This window comes from Bipolaris oryzae (genome assembly GCF_000523455.1).
Source record: "Bipolaris oryzae ATCC 44560 unplaced genomic scaffold scaffold_201, whole genome shotgun sequence".
Lineage (NCBI taxonomy): Eukaryota > Fungi > Ascomycota > Dothideomycetes > Pleosporales > Pleosporaceae > Bipolaris > Bipolaris oryzae.
The window spans coordinates 13,259-34,001 of NW_006911477.1; the positions used below are offsets into that span (position 1 = coordinate 13,259).

At 53.2% G+C, this 20,743-nt stretch overlaps 5 protein-coding genes across 5 annotated transcripts; 3 read left to right on the plus strand and 2 right to left on the minus strand.

Annotated features, from left to right (window-relative positions):
* Positions 1-1,464: 1,464 nt before the first annotated feature.
* On the minus strand, positions 1,465-6,812 carry COCMIDRAFT_9124 (uncharacterized protein; the record flags this gene model as incomplete). The annotated part of the gene is made up of 3 exons (XM_007694177.1): positions 1,465-1,480; positions 1,548-6,388; positions 6,456-6,812. The coding sequence occupies 3 exons, from the start codon at positions 6,810-6,812 to the stop codon at positions 1,465-1,467; spliced, it is 5,214 nt and encodes a 1,737-aa protein (XP_007692367.1).
* A 654-nt stretch (positions 6,813-7,466) lies between these two features.
* On the plus strand, positions 7,467-9,131 carry COCMIDRAFT_40662 (uncharacterized protein; the record flags this gene model as incomplete). The annotated part of the gene is made up of 5 exons (XM_007694178.1): positions 7,467-7,536; positions 7,602-7,663; positions 7,715-7,944; positions 7,994-8,591; positions 8,640-9,131. 5 exons carry the CDS (start codon positions 7,467-7,469, stop codon positions 9,129-9,131), a joined length of 1,452 nt encoding a protein of 483 aa, XP_007692368.1.
* A 2,006-nt stretch (positions 9,132-11,137) lies between these two features.
* COCMIDRAFT_107033 (uncharacterized protein) lies at positions 11,138-11,872 on the plus strand (the record flags this gene model as incomplete). The annotated part of the gene is made up of 1 exon (XM_007694179.1): positions 11,138-11,872. One exon carries the CDS (start codon positions 11,138-11,140, stop codon positions 11,870-11,872), a length of 735 nt encoding a protein of 244 aa, XP_007692369.1.
* A 1,009-nt stretch (positions 11,873-12,881) lies between these two features.
* On the plus strand, positions 12,882-15,102 carry COCMIDRAFT_107011 (uncharacterized protein; the record flags this gene model as incomplete). Its single annotated transcript, XM_007694180.1, has 5 exons — positions 12,882-13,579; positions 13,628-13,851; positions 13,900-14,274; positions 14,326-14,871; positions 14,972-15,102. 5 exons carry the CDS (start codon positions 12,882-12,884, stop codon positions 15,100-15,102), a joined length of 1,974 nt encoding a protein of 657 aa, XP_007692370.1.
* A 705-nt stretch (positions 15,103-15,807) lies between these two features.
* COCMIDRAFT_107012 (uncharacterized protein) lies at positions 15,808-19,246 on the minus strand (the record flags this gene model as incomplete). Its single annotated transcript, XM_007694181.1, has 2 exons — positions 15,808-17,563; positions 18,465-19,246. 2 exons carry the CDS (start codon positions 19,244-19,246, stop codon positions 15,808-15,810), a joined length of 2,538 nt encoding a protein of 845 aa, XP_007692371.1.
* Between the last annotated feature and the right edge of the window lie 1,497 nt (positions 19,247-20,743).

Genomic DNA, 20,743 nt, shown 5'->3' on the forward strand with positions numbered 1-20,743 from the left:
GGGCTACTCAAGGTCAAGTACGCTGCGTATTGTACTACAGTGTCGCCTCTTCCCTGCCGGGTCAAGACACACAATCTTCGCACCGACTCCCATAGGGACACCAGTTCAACACGCTCTCCCGCCGAAGCAAGAAAAAGAACGCGCTTTCTGGGCCCTGAGCTTTCTGATGCCGAGTGCAGACGTGAGTCACGCCAGGCTCTTACGAGCAGTACAGCTCCCTTCTTTCGAAGAGGAGCATGATAAAAAGTGAAGATTACTCCGAATTTCTCATTTGCACGTTGGGACAACTCAGTAAAGAGCGTCTGAGTGTATGCAAAGAAACGCAGCTTTGGCAAGGCAGGCCGTTGCAGAGGAGAGAAATAATTTTGGCGGGTTTTTGTAGCTCGCTGCAGACACGCTAGCGTCGTCTAAAATTCCGCCAACGCCAGTGCACGTGACGCTTCTCCACTTTTGCTTCTAAAGTCAATCTGCATCTGAGCGACGCTTGATGAGAAGGCACGGTCTCTCTGCACGCAATTCTGTCTTGCATGGATCCAAATCTCATAAAATCCTCCGCTACAAAGAATTGCACAGTCACTTCATTGAACCAACCGTTTGTCATTGGCGGCTGTTTTATGCTCACTCACCGTCACAACGTCTCAAAACAAACAAAAGCGCTCTCCCAACTTTTCGTGAATTTCTTATTATAACTCATATCGTGTACGTCGACGCAGTTGCTACTATAACTCGCCGCTCGTAATGCAGACGTTTCAAACATCTCCCCATCTCGCATCCTCCCCAATCTGATTCTCCAGCTAACAAGAAAGCAAAAAGCCCCAATGCGCGATTTGAGCGGGCGACTGAAGTTTGTGATCGTTCTAGTTATGAAAGTGCAGAAACGCATAAAGAATCAAAGTGCAAACACCTCTTTAGAGTGTATATATCAGGAATGCAAAGCAAGTCCCACACACGCAAACGCCTTGCATATATATTTTTTTGCGGTGGAATGAGAAAGACAAAGACAAGAGCCATGAAAATAAACGCCGATACTACCCTCAAGATTAGGGTGTGTATGCAAAAAGGTCCAATCTCGTGGCGTGGTTGATGAGCAGATTTTTGGTGCCGCTAAAGTCGCAGCTTGGGTAAGAAGGGTTGTTGTAGTTGTTGTTGTACAAACTTGGTTCCGCGAGTAAAGCATTGTAATGAGGCGCATGCGAGGTAAACCCATCATTCGTCGAACAGAACGTGTTGAAAAGGACGTGAGCCTAGTTAAAGGAACGACCGCTTGCAGATACGACCTGCCGTACGAGACCAGCCGTGATGGGGTTGATAGGTGGTTAAGTCGAACCTTTGACCAAGAGAGCGGGCAGACACCAACGTAGCTTGCTCAACTTCAGTAAAGAGTTCGTCCAAATCATCCCAAGAAGAGAACAGATTTCGATATAAAACAGTGAAGAAATAAGAAGCCTTACATCAACAAGCCGCTTATTGCTTTGGAGATCTAGGTCAAAGTCAGCATATGCTACACCAAAAGAAGTCGTCTACAACTATGACCGTGGGTAACCTACGTGGGAGAGTACGCCTGACCCGGAGAAGTCGGGCTGTATCTTGGGGAGGTTGGCGAAAAGGCACCAGCAGGGCTAGTGGGCGAGTATCGGGGAGACGTCGGGCTGTACTGAGGGGATGTGGGAGAGGTGGGAGAGCGACGATCGCTGCCTGCTTGGTACTGTGGACTTGTGGGACTGTACTGGGGAGACGTCGGACTGTACTGTGGCGACGTCGGACTGTACGCGGGCGAAGTAGCACCGCCCATAAATGTAGGGGATGTTGGGCTGTAGTTTGGCGAGGTTGGTGAATATTGAGGTGACGTCGGGGAGTAGCCAGCTGGAGATGTGGGCGAGTATGAAGGCGACGTAGGCGATCCATAACGAGGGGAAGTCGGAGAGTAGTGGGGCGAGGTAGGAGACGCCATGTATCCCGGAGATGTAGCAGCAAAACGAGGACTGGCAATTCCTGGAGAAGTAGGCGAGTAGCCGGGCGAGGTAGGAGAGAAGCCTGGCGACACGGGGCTAGTGAAGCCTGGAGACATACCGGTGAAGCCGGAGCCTGGACTTCTGCCTCCGTCAAACGGACTCAGGCCACCACCATAGGTGCCTCCGTAGTCTGTAAAGCCACCTGTATCGCCACTGCCACCTGCGGCAGCAATGGGCGAGAAGGATACCTGGTCATAGGAGCCAATGCCAATACCGCCCTCGTATGTAGGCGAGTTGAGGTACGGGGTGTCTGCACCGCCAACTACGTAGTTGCCTGCAGCAGCCCCCATTGCCTTGGAGTTGTCTTCAACCATGGTGAGCAGCATAGCATTGTCCATGACGACATCAAACTCTCCGGTACCCATTGGTGCAAGCTGACCAAGCATGATGTTTTCGGAAACACCGCGGCAGTCGTCAAGCTCACCGAAGCCAGCAGCCTCAAGAAGAATTTCGACAGTCTCTTCGAATGAACAACGCATCAGAGCACCAGTATCGTTTCGGTTAATACCGTGACGAGTGATAGCCATGAGAAGACCGCGTTGGCACATGATGTCGACAAGCAATGCCATGTGGCGATGGTTGACATAAGAACCATCAAAGGACAAGACCATACCCAACTCCTTGAGAAGACCAGCTCGAGCTGCTTCAATACCAAGTACTCCAAGGATTTCGATGAAAGAGTTGGAGTATGTCTTAGTTGCGTCCACACCCTCAATGGCCAGCACTTCAGCCAGGGAAGTACCAGTAGTGTCAAGAACCCATTCCTTGCACAGGTCGTTGTTCTTTGAGTGCATCAAGGACCTGTCTTCCTTTTCGACAGTGACAGTGTGCTCTCGAATGAAAGCACGCTCAACACCACGAACACCACGAAGGGTGACATCGTCAAGAAGATGCTTCTCAAGCTTGCGCATCCATCGCTCATCTCGCTCATCCTCATCCTCGTCGTCCTTTTGAAGATTCTGATCCCAGATGAAACGGACACGCATGACCTGCTCATCCGCATTTTCGTCACTGAAGATGACTGCAAGATTGGGCTTGAACTCTTCCTTGATCTTGCCGGCAACTTCACCAATAGTGATACTCTTGTCCAGGAGCTTCTTGCGATCGAGAATGATACGGAGCAGCCATTTGGACTGCGACTCGATGACCTCGTCCTCTTCAGGTAAGATGAAATAGGACTCAACCATATCCTGATCGTCTTCGACAAGCGTAGATTGAATGTCAGGATCATAGTAAAGCTCAACGGCTTGCGTCAGTGAACGGAGGGTTGTAAGCTCGATAGTGCTTCGCAGCAGCTTCGCCTGCTGTTGACTTGCCTTGGCGTCTGCTTGACGGACAAGCATAGAAGGAGTTTTGATGTTTGCAGCAATGTTCAGAATTTCCTTGAGACGTGGCACACCGAGTGTAACGTTCTTGGAAGACACACCAGCAAAATGGAAAGTGTTGAGCGTCATCTGTGTGGCGGGTTCACCAATGGACTGGGCTGCAAGGACACCGACCATCTCACCAGGCGCGACAGCAGCCTTCAGGAAACGGTCCTCCAATTCTCCTAGCACGTAGCTTAGTGCCTCCTTGTTGAGACGATGTTCAACCGCAAGCTTCTTGAAAGCAAGACGTGCCCGCAAGTGAGCCTTGAAAAGGTAGGTGGCGCTGTCCTGGGCCTCCCTGGAAAGTTCGTCGGTACCACGAATGACAACTAGGCGATCAAGAGTCTCGCGGACCTGCTTGATGGTCTCAATTGGGTGGAGGTTGCTGGCGGCCTTCTCTGGGTTGATGCCGAACCTCGCCTGAGCAGAACGAATCATGCGTGCAATGTTGAGGGGCAGCTGGAAAGTCTCCAGATCATCTTCGCTGGCGTTTGCACGAAGATATTCACGGTCGCTCTTGATAGCCTCGAACTCTTCGTCAAGAGCGCGCTGCACGTCGACATCACCTTGGAACAAGGGAGAGCTCTCGAGCTTCCACACAGGAATCTCTGGTTGGTCAGTGGTCAGGACGTCGAGCTTGTATGCCGCCTCGAAGGCAGGCTCCGAGGACATGATGATATCCATCGACTGTTTCTCGATATGAGCACCGTCAAGACCATCTTCACCGTAGATGAACTCAACAATATCTCCCATCGAGTTACGGACAGTTCCATCGTACTTGACCATGACGTCTTCGAGGGCCTTGACCAAACGACGTTGAATATAACCTGTCTCGGCCGTCTTGACTGCTGTATCGATCAAACCTTCACGACCAGCCATGGCGTGGAAGAAGAACTCAGAAGGCGTAAGACCACGAAGGTATGAGTTCTCGACGAAACCACGAGACTCGGGCGAGTAATCGTCCTTTGAGAAATGTGGCAACGTCCTGTACTTGAAACCGAACGGAATACGCTGACCCTCCACGGCTTGCTGACCGACGAGGGCAACCATTTGAGAGATGTTGACTGTAGAACCCTTTGAACCAGAGACGACAGTCTGGACAACGTTGTTGAAATCCTTCAAACTGTTTTGGGCGGCAGTACCACCTCCCTCACGACCTTCGTTCAGGAACTTCTGAACCTTGGACTCAAAAGTACCACGGATAGTCATACCAGGCAAAGGCTCAAGCTGATCCTTTGTTGCCGTCGCAATGATGTCCTCAACCTTGACCTTGGACTTTGAAATCTCGGACGCAATCTTTTCAGAAGTGCGGGGATCCGGAATGGTGTCACCCACACCGAAACTGAAGCCGTAGTGGAGAAGCCACCAATTGCAGATTCGTTGACAGGAGTTGAAGAATTTGACAGCTGCGTCAGGGCCGAGTTCGTTGAATACAATATGAATAACACCGCCAGCCGAAGCACCGACAATCTTCTTGGTGACTTGACCATAGATGAGTTGGCCACCTTTGATCATCAGACTCTTGTCTTTGATATCATTGTCCTTGCTCGGCGTAGAGTCATCTTCTTTCTTCTCGATGTTGACCTCACGAGGGAAAGCCATGCTGACAATCTGCTTACCGGTCCAGAGAGGCCGGGGCTTGAGAATGGCTGGCTCAGGCAGGATGCCGTCCCAGTCAGGGACCCACATCATGATGGGCATGACTTGTTCGATAGGAATGAAATTGTCACGACGAGTCATCTTGTAAACACCAAGAAGCGTGTCCTGCACGATACCCATCAAGGGCTGATTCTTCTGGGGCGATACAATTTGCTTTGGCACCATGCACAGATTCTGGACTTCAGCACGAGTTTCATCGCTTTGAGGAACGTGGAGATTCATCTCGTCACCGTCGAAATCGGCGTTGTAAGGAGATGTGACGGACAGGTTGAGACGGAAGGTGGAGTAAGGCATGACTTTCACGCGATGACCCATCATGGACTCCTTGTGCAGAGAGGGTTGACGGTTGAAGATGATGACGTCGTCATCGTTAATGTGACGCTCGACCTTCCATCCGTATTGCAGTCGCAAGTCGTCAAGATTCTTGTTGTGCTTAAGGTCAAGACGAACGCCGTCGGCCTTGATAACGTAGTTGGCACCAGGATGCTGATTTGGACCGTTGCGTACCAAGTTGGTCAATTTGCTGATGTTGAACTTGGTCACAACTTCAGGGTAGGTGAGCGTTCGTGCAATGGAACGAGGAACACCGACTTGGTCCAACGACAGGTTGGGGTCACCAGTGATGACTGTACGTGCGGAGAAGTCGACACGCTTTCCCATCAAGTTGCCACGAAGACGGCCCTCCTTTCCCTTTAATCGTCCACGGATCGTCTTCAGAGGACGACCAGACTTTTGCATGGCTTGCGGAACACCGTTGGCATCGTTATCCATGTATGTTGCAACATGGTACTGTACAAGAGCTTCAAACTCAGCAGTGACGTGCTGTGGCGAGCCCTCTTGTTGACACTCGGCTACACGCTGGTTGGCGCGGATAATGTCTCCCAACTTGTATGTCAAGTCATCTTCTCCACGCATACCTTGACCAGTACCATCGACGGAGATACTGGGTCTGACTGGAGGAGGCGGCACAGGAAGGACATCAAGAATCATCCATTCGGGACGGGCGTAGTCGGCGTTCAGACCGAGCAGGGCAAGCGTGTTATCAGACAGGAGCTTGAAGATTGTCTGCGCCTGCTTGGGGGTGATGACTTCCTTACGGTCGCCCTGACCGTCGTCGTCATCCTTCTTGCTCTGCTTCCAGGTTCCGGTGAGCTTGAGACCCTCCTTACGGATGGTATCGGGCTGCCTGCTGCCACAGCCGCCATGGGGAATCTTGGGGACCTTGGTTTCCTTGCCGCTCTCTTCGACATCCTGAACACACACGTTCTTAGTCCGCGACATGCGCCAGATCTTGTCGAAGCGCTTCTTGGCATCCTTAGTTCTGGCAGCTGCCTGCCAGTCGGGATGGTTCTGGTGTTGCAGTTAGCAAAAATTGTCCAAGCGCCTGAAGTCTCTGTCTTCGCCTAGGAAGACTTACGAAGTCAGCCTTGATCATACCACAAGTGTGGCAGACGGTCTCGAGGAGCTTCTTGATCTTGACGACAAATCCAACGTGAAAAACAGGCGTGTGCAACTCAATGTGGCCAAAGTGGCCAGGGCAGACCTGGATGTCCTCTTTGCAGGTCGCGCATGAGTACATGCGGTCAATGGTGCCAAGCTTGGGATCGTTGAGACCTTGCTCACGCGGCTTCTGCTTCTGCTCGTCCATGGTTTCTGGGTAGAGGATATGGACAACGCTCATGGCCTTGATCTCCTCGGGGGAGAGCAGACCGAACTGGATCTCCTTGATCGTCCGGAGCGGACATTTTGACTGAAGTGGCGCGCCGGGAGGCATTTTGGCGGTTTCGAAGGAGTGAAATGGGGGATGAAATTGGTAGGGACCGTGCTATCGGTCGTCGCTCGCGGTGGCCACGGCGGCCGTTGCCTCGGCGGATTAACTAGTAAATGGGGTTGCCGTTGTGACTGCGTCGACTGGCCTCGTCGCCCGGATGTATTAGATGCGCGCCGCGCGCAAAGGGCAGTATTGTCGAAGGAAGGCAGCCGCGAGAAAAGGGCTGTACGGGGGTCGGGGGCTCGCCGAGTCGCGCGTCGAGACGAGAGGCGTGCGCGCGTATTAAAAGCGCTCCGGAGAGCACTACCGGGTTCGGCGAGGTGGAAGACGCGCTCTGAGAATGCAGAACGGCCGTTGGTGATGGCGGGGGTGGGTGGTGGTGAGGGAGTCGTGCTGGGAGAGCGAGGCCATGATCAAAGCCAGAAGGCGACAAAGAGGCTTGGCGTAGTCGGCACTAGTGCGGATGCGGAGCCTCATACCCACTTCACCCATGGAGCGCGCAGCCAGCGCGGCCGCTCGCTCTGTCGCTGGGACGCGCATTTTACTACATACGTACATACAGTGCTCTGCGCCCATGGACACCAGCTCTTGCATCGGCGAAGATGCTGCGCACTGAACACTGCTTCTTACACGCCACACTGTCTGCAGTGTATCACCATGAATCTGTCGCTGGTTGATCCCTTTGTCCTCGCGCAGGACTGTCCCGATGTCATTACGGGCCGCCTACGTGAGTTTCGATACCCTCGCCCGCCAGACCATGGCTCCGCGGTGCAAACTACTCACAACATGCAGGCAGTGGGCATTCTACATCCATTCGCTTCAGTCATCGCGGCGACCTACTTGCATCCGGACGAGTATGTAACCTTTTCATGTTTGCACAATCTGCCTCGCTGATATGGCTCTAGCACGATGGCATAGTAGTCATATTCGACATCGAGACAAATGGCGTCGCGCGCAAGCTTCGAGGTCACACACGCCAAGTGCAGTCACTGAGCTGGTCAACAAATGACCGCTACCTTCTCAGTGCGGGCCAGGACTGGAAGTGCGTGTTATGGGACTTGAAGGATGGCTCGCGGGTACGCACTGTCCGCTTCGAGTCGGCCATATTCATTGCAGAATTGCACCCCAAGAACCAGTAAGTGCACATGCATGAGTTGAAATGTGGTTCGACTGACAATGCCTAGCATGCTCTTTGTAGCTGCACTCTTTGAAGACCAGCCCGTCATTGTGGACATGTCTGAAGAAACTCCCGTCAAACATTCGCTATCGTCTGCGCCTCACCGAACCGACATTGAGCGCGAGAATGCTACAGAAAAACAAACTGCACAAGATGCCAAACAGACGACAACAATGACACTCTTCACACCCACTGGCGAGCATATTATAGCAGGCACAAATAAAGGGTGGCTCAACATCATCGATACCAAGACGCACCAAGTACGCTATTCGTTCCGAGCCACCAACAACATTATTGTATACATCCGCTTGACACCATCAGGCAGGGACGTGGTGCTTAATTCGAGTGATCGTATTGTCCGGACTCTCCATCTGCCCGACCTCAGCGACCCAAAATTGGACTTTGATACACTGCAGTTGGAAGTTGAACACAAGTTTCAGGATCTGGTGCAAAGGCTATCGTGGAACCATGTTTCCTTCAGCCCAACGGGTGAATATGTTACTGCATCTACCTGGATGAATCACCACATTTACGTTTGGGAACGCGGACAGGGCAGTTTGGTTAAGATTCTTGAAGGCACCAAGGAGGAGCTTTCTGTTGTTGAGGTTTGTTCCGTGTATATGACGGCAGATTTCGAACGCTAATTTTGGCAGTGGCATCCATTTCGGCCCTTTGTGGCTGCTGTCGGGGTAGATTCTGGCCGGGTATGGCTTTGGTCCATCTTGCAGCCCCAGCGCTGGTCTGCGCTTGCACCGGACTTTCTCGAAGTAGAAGAGAATGTCGAATACATTGAGCGCGAAGACGAGTTCGACATCCAGCCGCTTGAAGAGTTGCATAAGCGGCGCCTCGATCAAGAAGACGAAGAGGTGGATGTCCTCACCGTGGATCCCGTCAAAGCTGGAGGCAATGAATTTGGGCCTGGCGTTGGCGAGGCTGAATTCAGCATGCCAATCCTGCTGGACATTGAGGCTAGCGATAGTGAAGACGAAGTGGTGGCAGTTGGAGCTGGTCAGTTCAGACGGCGCACGCCTGGCGCCGCAAGAGAGTGGATGAATGAAGACGAGGTGGCAGTCAGCGGCGATGAAGTACGAAGGACTAACGGGAATGCAGTGCAAAACGGGACAAAGCGACGACGCGCCGGTTGATAGGAACGAGAGCGGTTTCCCGAAATATTGAAACAATCAAGGATGAGCGAACCATGATTTCCGAGAAAAAAGGTGATGGTTGAATATTGGCAATGCAGCAATGCCTTATTCCATAGATGATATTTATTAGCATATGGGCCGGACAGGAAGAATGTAGTAGGCATAATGCCCAGAGATGGATGATGGATTACATCCAATCTTATCATCGGCGCTTCCCAGCTTTTCAGTCTTGTCTCTTGGTCACTGTGGAGTCTATACTTGTCTGTTTGTATAGCGTGAAGTAGGGCTTGTATACCCCTGATGCATGCACATGAAGCTGGATGGGTTGGCTGTCTTCTTGATGGGTATGGGGAGACGAGGGGCTCTGCATAAAAAAAGTAGGCTGCTCGTCTGTGTAGTAGAAATGGAGGTTGGCAGTGGTTGGGCCTTGTGCCTGGTGTCTGGTGGCCCAAGGTCGCGCCTGCCCTACAGCGTGGGTGGTTTGTGACAACAGTAGCGTGGTAACGACTCAAAAGTGTTGCATTACCCATTGTGACCGGCTTCATCATCTGTTGCCCGGACGGAGGGCACTAAAATGTTTGCAGCGCTATCCTCGTAACGACCGTCCCACGGACCGGCTGCCCAGGGCTGGCAACAGGATTCATGATGATCAACGAGCTACTCAGCATACAGGGGTAACGACGGTGCAGTCACGAGTTCACGAGGCTTTGTCGGTGACTGCTTGGGGCGGTCATCAACGTCATCGTGGAGACTTGGGACATGCAGAAGGGGGGCGTCGCCTCAGCCGGGCAAGCCGTGGTGGTCAGGAAATTACGCGCTGCTTCCATGGAACGGCGTGGGCAGGGAGCTCCTCAACACCAACTTGATAGGCGGCCGGCCTTGTGAAGACTTGGACAAGTGTATGTCGAGGGTACGAGCAGGCCCGGTCAGGTTGCATCACTCGGCAGTAGCAGGCTTGGTGCAGGAAAAAAAAAGAAGGTGTGGTCAGGATGGGGTGGATAGGCCGAGGAGACAGCGGCAGTGGGCGAGGTGCTGACGCTCGTCCGCGACAATGGTCGAAGAGCGTGGCGGAGTGGTCAGTTGTCGCACGAACATCAAGACAGGGTGCACAGCGAAGGCGAAACGCGAGGGGCAGCAAAGGGTGCAGTGCAGTGCAATGCGGAGCGGGACAGGGCAGGGCAGAGCAGGCGGAGGGTGCAGATGCAGCAGCAGGGCAGCCTATGCCAAACAATTGCAAGATGCAAAAAGTGGCTGTTGAGCGTGTGGGATGGAGCAAAGGTTGTGCTGGTGCCGCATATGCGAGGATGCGCGATGGCTCCCTACCGCCCGCCGCTCAGGAACTGGAACGCGCAATTTAGCTCGCCATGGCACAAGGCAAGGCCACACGGGCCAAGAAGGTCAGCAGGCAGGGCAGACAGCAGCAGCAGCATCATCATCATCATCAATGGCAGCATGAAGAGTAGAAGCAGCAGCAGCAGCAACAGCGGCAATGTGTTCGAGATGCATCTGGAGCGACAGTGAGAGCGGCGCTGGGTATACCAGCCTGTCGGATGCGGACTAGCGCGGTTGGTCGTCGGGGCCAAGGGGGCCGTGTCCTCACCTCTTGCTAGAGCGCCGACAGAGACAGAACGTTTTAGCGATTCCGCCCAATATGATCTGGCAAGCCGACCACCCCAGCTGGGCCGAAGCCCTTTCTTTGCCTGAGCGGCAACCCTCATCGCGCACCCTCCCTCTCCACCATCCTCCACTCCATCTCGTGCCACCCTCTTTGCACCCGTCCACCTCGTCTGCTTCACGACTCCCACCCACACGCTCAACCGCTGCACGCACGCACTTGCCCGCCTAGCCACCAGGACGCTCCTCTGCACCAGCACGCTGACACGCGGAGCCGCCCTCATCTCCACTCACCGCTGCAACAGACTGCCACACCAGCTTCTGCCAGCCTGCTTGCGTCTGCCCAACCCCATCTCGACTCATCATCGTCGCCGCGTCGCCTGCACGCGAACATGACCACGAAATCTCCAAAGACTCTCGTCGTCACTCTCAAGTTGCCAGCAGACTCCCTAACCAGGTTCGCCCGCCCGCCCACGCCGGCGCCTAGCGACCAAGCAAAGCCTTCTCCATCAACGCCCACGCCGCAAATCGTCGAGTCTGCGCCTGCTGACGACACGCCCGCCGACGACACTATCATCATGAACGACGCCAGCACTCCGTCGTCGCTTGCTCCTCCCACTGCCAAGAGGAAGGGGCCAAAGCCCGGCACCAAGCGGACTGCTGCTCAGATGGAGGCTGGCTCCAACGCCGGAACTCCCAAGCAACCCAAGGCCAAGCCCGGGCCAAAGAGGAAGAAGATGGGCGACATCATCAACGATCCGAATTCCAAGCCATCCTTTGCCGCAACCCCGGCCATTAACAAGGCAGGGCCAAAGGCAAATCTCGGAGCCATCAATGAGCGCCTTCGCGCCCTTGACAGGTCAGGCGCAAAGTGCCGTCGCTGGGAGAAGAAGGGCTTTCAGGTTCGCAGCTTCACCGGCGTTCTCTGGCAGGTCCCTACATATCAACCCGGTCGAGCCTCCGCCTTTGCCGACGATGTCAAGAGCGACAGCACCGGCACCAGCGACTCCAAGCTAAAGGACGAGAGCAGCGCAATCAGCGACAAGAGCGGGCTCAATGGCGACAGTGCATCAGTACAAACGCCCATGAACGGCATTGCCAGCTCGCCGGCGCCCATTGCCGCTTGAACATTCGTCATCTCTCTCTCTCTCTCCTTTATCAACTATATGATGTACCCTGCCTCTACCGCAGCTGTGCATCGCTCTCAATTTCTGCTGCTTGTTTTTTCCACGTATTCCCTTTGTATCTTCTGACCATGTTGGGCGTTCATGGATGGCATTGTATGCCTATCTAAAAGGCGTTTTTTTTTCTATGGGGGTATATCCGGCTTGTGTAAAGCAGGGGTGAAGCAAGGCGCATGAGCCGGGGATTCGAATTGCGACTACATTTGTACTGGATAGAAGAGCGCACATGAAGCAGTGAAGAAGGCATTGATCTTGCCTATCATCACGGGGCATCGAAAGGCCCAAATATTATTGTCTATTATATACCCATTGTCGACCAGCCCCTGAGTGAGTTGATTAGTAACTTGGTTACCATGCATCTAGTGTCCCCCCTTCATGCATAGTCTAGAAACGGGATTGTTAGATCTTCATATAGTTCACAATCAAACCCTTTCCACTGATTACCGCATAGAGAGAAAAGAAAGAGAGAAAAATTGGTCGGCGGAAATGACTTGCCAGATACTGGCGAGCGTGACCGCAGTAATGGCGTTATCTACCCGCGGACTGCGGGGATGGTCCCCGATAGCTCGGCTGCATCTAAACCTCATGAACCATCCTTGACCGTCGACTTGAACTGTACCCTCGCGCAAGCACTCTTTGTCTGTAGCAACATACTCCTTGCATGGAACCATGAATGTATTTGTGATTGTAGTTGCACAGGAGCCTGGGTGTCGCTGAATCTTTCCCTGACCGTCTGGCGACTGCACTTGCCAGCACAGTACCTCCTCATCTACCCGGCGTCCTTTCTTACGCGTCCTGAGTGCCTTTTCTCGCTTCCAAGCTCTGTAGCGACTCCAACCACCTGTCAGGCCATCCCGATTCGCGAACAGGGCGTGTCCTCCTCTTGCGATCGCTTCCATACGTCACCGCGAACACGTCCGCAGCCGCAGCCCACGTCACCATCGCCCTCGCAATGATGAATGCTCGTAGGGAGAGTTGGGCCAGGGTCGCTGCTGGATCGGCAGGAAGCAGCGGCAGCTCATTCCACCAACCTTCTCGATCCACACCGTTCTCTCACCTTGGCGGCAACACCTTGGCCACCAACCCGAACCGCCTTTCTCGCTCCATCGACGCCGACGGCCACATGTCTACAAGTCTGGGAAGGGGCGGCGGACCACTGCCCTCATATTCGAGCCAGTCTGGCCACTGGAACTCGATGGGAGCGCCGGCTCAGGAAGTACCTCCGTTCTTCGTGCCGTCGTACCTGCGGGGATCCAAGCATGCGGAGAAGCTGGAAGAGGTGCACAAGGCGAAGCTGGCGGCACAGCGCGAACACAAGTCAACCCACTCGTCCAACGCGGGGTCGCTATCGACAAGTTCGAGTAGTGTCAACCTCCACAAGATGGCACCTTCACACCGGGGTCTTACGCACGAGGTCATTGAGCGTGCGCCTGTGCTTATAGACGAGCCTGTAGCGCCCTGGCCAACAAGATGGAACGAAGGCGACCGATTCAGTCAGCTAGAACTTGAGGACGGTGGAAGAATGGCAAAGTTCGCAGGCACGCAGAAGACTCACGACGAAGCCGCAGCGGTCCGGGCAGATTTCCCTATGCCAAGGCAATGCGGGGTTTATTACTACGAAATCACAGTCATTTCCAAGGGTAAAGATGGGTATGTAGACCTGAAGTTTGATAATGCGCATACTAACACACTCTGTAGAAGGATGATTGGGGTAGGATTCTCAGGCGCCAAGGTCGCCTTGAGTAGGATACCAGGTTGGGAACCGGACTCGTATGCTTACCACGGCGATGATGGACAAGTGTTTAGCAATACTACTTCTGGAAAGAATTACGGACCAAAGTTTGGCACATTGGACGTTATTGGATGCGGCATCAACTTTCGGACGAATACTGCCTTCTTCACCAAGAATGGGCACATGCTGGGTAAGTACGAGAGCTTGAAATGATCAAATCCAATACTTACATCTTCAGGTGTTGCTTTTAAGGATCTGAAACCCAACATGCCGTACTACCCTACAGTAGGTATGAAGAAGCCTGGCGAGACAGTTCGTGTAAACTTTGGCCAGGAACCTTTTGCCTTTGATATCGATAAGATGGTGCAAGACGAGAAAGCTGCCATACAAGCAGAGATTGCACGAACAAAAGTTGAATCAAGCGCCGCTGGGGGTGAAGATGCCCTGATACATCAGCTAGTCGGACAATATCTAGCTCATGACGGCTACGTTGAGACCGCTCGAGCGTTTTCAGCTGAGATCCTGGAAGAGGCGAAAGCACTTGCAAACGACGAAAATGCAGATCTTCCTTACCGGGCAGCCGTTGAAGATCTGGATGCGCTAAATAGGCAAAGTGAGTTCAGCGCGATTCAGGAACTACTAAAGGCATGCTGACATGGCACAGAAATCCGTACAGCTATTCTTGAGGGCGATATTGACAAGGCGCTTAAGCATACCTCTGCATATTATCCTCTTGTTCTCCGTGACAATGAGAACATTTACTTTAAGCTCCGCTGCCGAAAGTTTATCGAGATGATACGGCGGTGCGGCGAGCTCAATGCGCAATGCCATGCCACGCCGACAGCACCCTCAAAACGCTCAACTACTGAAGAATATGATTTTGAAATGGAGCTGGACGAGCAGCTGGGCGTACACAATCCGCCACCCAGTTGGGACAACAAGGACCAGGACGATGAGCTTGAAGACGAGGACGAAGATGATATGGAGGATAAAGAAGCCAAGAGTGCGCGTGCGTTGGACGAGACGATTGCCTATGGTATGGAGCTCAAAGCTGAGTTTGCCAACGATCCAAGACGCGAAGTGAAGAGAGCACTCGAAGACACATTTGCTCTGATTGCTTACCCTGACGCACGCGAGAGTATGCTAGCGCCGTTATTGGATGTTGCTGGTCGCGCACCAGTAGCTGAAGAGCTCAACAGCGCGATATTAGGTATGTTTAAGTTTCCTTTAGATACGGTCTACAGAGAGCTTAAGGGTCATCAACACCGAATAACCTCCGCCTACGCACATGATGTGCTAACATAATCCAGTCTCTTTAGGTAAATCCTCATCAGCCGCCTTGGAGCGCCTGGTCCAACAAGCCGAGGCTCTTGTTACGGAGCTAGCAGATGATGGTGGACCTGGCTCCTTCATCAATGTACGGAAAGATTTCCTGCAATAGATTTGTGCTGTCTCCCACTTTGTCAAGTCCACGGGTTTCAGCGGCACCAAGCATATGGACAGAAACGGAGCATGTGGCTTGCATGAGGTGGAGCCCCCACCTCCCTCCACTGCGCCGCACGAATCGAACCACGATATCAGTGCAACACAAAGAAGAAAAATAAGACATGCAGAAACCATAACCCCATGCAATGATATCACGATGCTCGAGAGACTGATCCCAGCACACACGCTCGTCCCCGTCGAAGAGAAGTGGATTTTCCTTTTCACATTATCGCTATTGGCATTTGCATGGACTGGATGGGCTTTTGTGGCGTTTGGGCGAGAGTGAAGGGCCCGGGCAAAGGGTCAGGACAAAGAGGAAACAGGGGAACATCACTACTCTTTTGCTAAAGCTTCCGGGGGGGAATATACTTGTGAAAAGGTTTAGGGCGAGGTATTTTCTTTTGCTAACAAATACCATTCATGGGCTTTTATGGTGGTGTGGCGACTTTGCAAATGGCAGAACCCGGTCTTTCTAGTCTTTCTGTACTCATTGGGACGGAGGGAGATTTAAAGGTGTATTAACTTACTACGCTTATCAATACACAGCAATGCCAGATGAATCATGGCGTCTTTCTCCCCTTTTCCCTTGTTTCAAGCTGTGGGATTTTCTCAAGGAGGTACTCACTACCCTTACTTCCTATCGTGACATTCAAACACCCTTTTACAAAGGCCACCACCACCTCTTCTTCTTCTTCTTCTCCCCCGTCTCACCAGCGGCCCCCACACCACTCGCACCCTTACCCTCACCCAACCGATCAAAAAACACAACCATAATCGTCGTATCATCGACCGCATTCCGACTCAACGGCTCGGGCCCCGCCAATATCCCTAGAAAAAGTCCTCTCCTCGTCCCACCCATTGCATTCCTCGCCAGACAAACCGCCGCATTCTCATCCTCAATGGCAAAATACTCAGGCGTAGCTTTCCACTCTACATCCTGTCCTTGCTCGGGATCGCATGTTACACCGGGTTCGAGGGTTCCACCGCCAGAAGACTGCTGCTGTGCTGTTGCTGCGGTAGGAAGGAAAGGTGAAAAGGGGGATTGAGCCGAGAGGGCAGAGACGGAGGAGAAATTGGGGGGGTTGGCCTTGAGGTGTGGATCGGAAGCGACTGAGCCTTTGCCGCGAGCGCGGGCTTCGAGGTAGCGCTGGACGCATTCGACGGCGTGCTCGGAGGAGATTCTGTCCCAGAGGCCGTCGGAGGCGAGGATGAGGAAGTCGGATTTTCCCTTTGTAGCATCATCGCCCGAGGGTTTGTAGTCGTCTGGCTCACAGCGTACGATTTGCGTCTCGGTGACTTCGGGTTCGGCAGTCATGTACGGCGGCGTCTTCGAGCCCGGGCGAGGCGCCGTGCCCCAGAACTTGTGTTGGCATGCTTTGATGAGATCGTTGTCCCATTTCCAGCGGTGGTCGCCAAATGCGCGCGTGATTGCTATGCCCATGAGGCGTCCGGTTTTTGGATCGATGATGGAGGGTTCGTCTGGGTGCTCGCGGGTTAGTCTTTCTACCTCTGCGGCGTTGAAACCCGTTTGGTCGACGGAGAGCGGGATCGCCGTGTACGAGGAGGAAGAGGGGTCCCAGCGGCCAAGGACGGCGCGCGAGTCGCCGGTGCAGGCGACGCGGAGGGTCGAGGTGGATGCGTCGAAGGCGGCGAGCAGGGCGCAGGAGCCTGAGAAGGCGGGGGTGAGGGCGGCAATTGCGGCGGCGTTTGCGGCGGGGTACCAGTTTGCTGCTGTTTTGGCGCGGTCCATGATTGATCGGTCAGTTGATATAAAGGCATTTTTGATGGTGTTTTCGATTTCTGGACTTGATGCTGTGCGTGGTAAGGCACATAGTGCGGAGGACACCATGGGAATCAAAGACCACTGTAGAAAGAAGGCCGTGTGGCGTCCTGCATGTCCATCGAGTACAGTCCAGTAATTCCACGGCTTCTCTCCCGGTCCAGGACTCGTTCCCAGCGCGAAGAAATCCTCACACGGCTCGTTGCTTCGGAACCTGCAGCCGTGCGTAATAGGCATCTGGACGTCCTCCATGCCTTCGACGCCCTTGCGCGCATCGTCTTCGGTCATCATCCATCCGAAACATAGTTTGTCAAATTGATCAGATAGGAACTTTGCTACTGTGGGGTCTTTGAGCGGCGCGCTGGCATCCGGGATGTGGTAGTCGAGTGTGTGCTGGACTTCTGTACGGTTGCGGTAGAAATGCAGCGGTGTCGTTAGTGAACTCGAGTCGTCGCCCGAAGCAAAGGCCGCATATACATCATCTGTCCAGGAGGGATCAACTATGTCGACAAGGTAGTATGCCAGGCCGCCGATGAGAACGAGAGCGATGACGGTCTTTGTGGGGAAACGTGATTGCAGGAGGGTGTTGGTCGGATGTGAAATTTGCTGACGGTTCTTCTGGGTATTTTGCAATATACTCTGTGTCCTACGATACTCAAATCGTTTGTGAAGTTGCCCGGTTTGTGAAAAGGCACGTGATGTTGCACTGTGTCGAGCGCGGCTTAGATGCTCTGTACGTGGCCGAATTATGCTACCTCCTGCTGTGAACGTGGATAACCGTCGGGCTAGTTGGGTTTGCGTCGCAGAGTTGAGGCAAGCCGCCCTCCCCCATTGTCTTGGTATCATGGTGGCTATCTTGATGATTAGCGAACTTGGGCAGATTTGGTGCTGGAAACTTCCTGTGGTACCAGAGATCAAAGGGTGTGGTCTGTGCGTCCATGCCGACCGTCCACTCACGTGAAGCGGCCGGGTAGCGCCCGTAAGACGGTTTGAGCGACACAGGGCGTCAGCTAGAAATACGGGTCCACATGTGGTTCTGCAGAAGGACTCGGACATTTGAACAATGCCCTGTTCCCTTGGGATAGACGAGATCTTCTGTGAGTAGAGGTCCATGTTCCAGCACACAGAGAGCGGTTTGAAAATTCCAATAAGCATAATATAGTTGATTGATAGACTCTTTGTAAAGGATTGGGTATCGTCGTTACTGGGTAGTGTAACTCGCGATAAAAACACAGGACTTTAAAATTTCCATCCCAAAATCAAAACGTGGACAAACTCCTGCCAAAGACGCCAATGAAATTAGTGACAACGATCGACAACAGAATTATCGAATCAGAAACAAAAGGCGACCTGTCCTTGCGATACAAAAAGTATTGGAAATATTCCTCCCTGTGTTCAGTCGGTCGTGTATCAGTCTCTTTCTATCATAACATGCCGTACAATGTGTTACCAACATATCCAGTGTTCCAATGTGTGTACCGACAGTAAGAATATCTGACGATAAACAAGCTGCGTTTGACGACGGCCAGGCAGCTCACATCTCTGTCCAGTGCTTATCTTCAATGCGGTCCACCTCTTCGTAGTGCCTTTGCTTCTTCTCTTTCTTCTTCGTATCAGTGTTCTTTCGTCGGAGCATCAACTTCATCTTGGAAGCTAGCCTACCAAAGGCCGCTGAGGTGGGGGTGCCGCCGTTTTGTTCATCTGGCCTCTCGTCTGCACTCAGTTCGATATCTTCGCACATTGGAGGGTAGTTTTGCTGAGATAGATCTGCTAATTTGAACTCGGTCGGCCGGCTGATGTGCCTCGCCTCTTTGGTGGTGTGTGAGTACGAAGATGTGTTTGAGGAAATCTCCTTAGTATCGACAGCCGGTGCCTTTGACTGAGACATAACATAGGTGGACTTTTGCTTCGGCTTGGGTGGTGTTTTGATTGGCAATGGTTTTAGCATGCGCCATACCGGCTCTCCAGGACTGGCAGGCTCTGAAGATGACGATGTAGGCCGAACGAGGAGCACTGAAGAGTTGTTCCATTCAGTGCCCATCCTCGGTGAATAGGCTGGAGTTGATGGCTCTGAATCGATAAAGGTGCCAAAGGACTTGGCCGACATTGGTGGTGGAGACATTGGTCCTGACATATCTGGAGTCATAGGAGTGTGAGCGAGAGTGGGAGAAGGATAGCTCTTTGCTGAAAAACGATGTGGTCGTTCCGGTGACATGGTCCGCGGCGGCTTTGGCAGGCCATGTGTGGAGAGTGGTCTGTGGACGCTGTTGCCCAACGAGGCCGGGGACATGTCAGGGGACGGCACGGAAAGCGTAGCCATGTCTATGGAAAGGTTATCGTGCCAAGTACGGGACAAGCTTTTCTGTGGATGTCGGCCTGGAATATGCAGAGGCGTAAATGATGCCGTCTGATGAGACGCGCGACACGAAAAGAAAGTACGGCAATGGCGGCGGCGAAGGATGTGTAAAAGAAGGCAGCACCCGAGTGCATAAGCAAGCAGCGAAGGAATGCTATTGCGGCACAGCCTTGGTTCTGGTCAAGTGGGTAAAATCAAACAGGATAGGAGAAGAGAGACTGCGCCGCACAACAAAACATGACGATAACAGAGGACTGGGAACCGGTACCACATGAGGCCTGCAGGCTACACTTTTGCTATATGAATGCACCACACTCGCGTCATCCGCGGCGTGACAGTGCGTACTACACCCATTAGATCTGTCGAGTATGCCAGAATAATCATGCCATCCTAGTGGCGACGTTAAGCCCCGGCGTGCGCTTGAACGCGATTCAAAGTTTTGAGAGCCGCCTGTAATAGCCCCGCCGTTGGTACATGGTGTGGAAAGCTTCTGGAGGATGGACGACGTTGGGTGTATGGCTCAGTTGGGAATAGATGGGCAACCCAACACACAGAGGCGCTAATGTCGGCTTTCGATTGGACAGCAGTGCCCCATCTGCATCGACCTCGCCGCAATTTTCATATGGACAGCGCCTGCGGAATTTGCACGGCCGTCAATGGGGAACCGGGGGGTGGGCCAGCAATCCTGTGGTCGTCTGAACGGCTGAGATCCGCTGTCTTTGTCTGGGGTCAAAAGGCAGCGCCTCACAGCCCCATTCGCTACATTGCCTAGCGAATCAGCTCCCCAAGGCACCTCTTCAGCCCACAACCACGTTCCACTCGCCACTGCGGCTGTCCGTTCTGTCCTGTAGCCAACGGCTATTGGCTTCGCATTCGAATCCTAAAGAAAAAAAACCGCCATAATCAAACGTGCTTCGCCGTCATCCCGTGTATTCTGGGTCTCGTAGCCGAGACGCTCCGTTTGAAGCTAGGATCATGAGTTCGTTGATCAGGGCTGGTCCTGGTCGTGTGAGTGGTCACGAAGTCGAGCCAGGATACCTCCCTCATTGTGACCTAATACTATCAAAGAGCAGTGCCTAGAGTTGGGTCTGCGCCGCAATATCGCTGCTGTGGAAAAGTGGGTATGGTTGATCCTGCCCGCGGTTGGAGACGTTTGTGTCGTCTTGTGCAACGTCCATAAGCGCCGTGCGAGTTGATCTCTGCAACTAAGGGCGCAGGCATCCAGATGTCATACCCATTGCAGGCACAGTAAGCGCACTGAGTATACTTTTTAATTAAGCCGAAGGGCATGTGTGAGGGGCACGTAAGCGATGCGTTGTTGCACCCTCGAGTAGCGGTTCGGGTGTTTAATAGGAACGCCGTCACGGCAGGCCCTGGCCAACAAGGCCCGGGAGCAAAGTAAGATGGAGATCGCCGAGACTAAGCCCAGGGCCACACGGTTACGGGAGAAGCTTGGCCGTC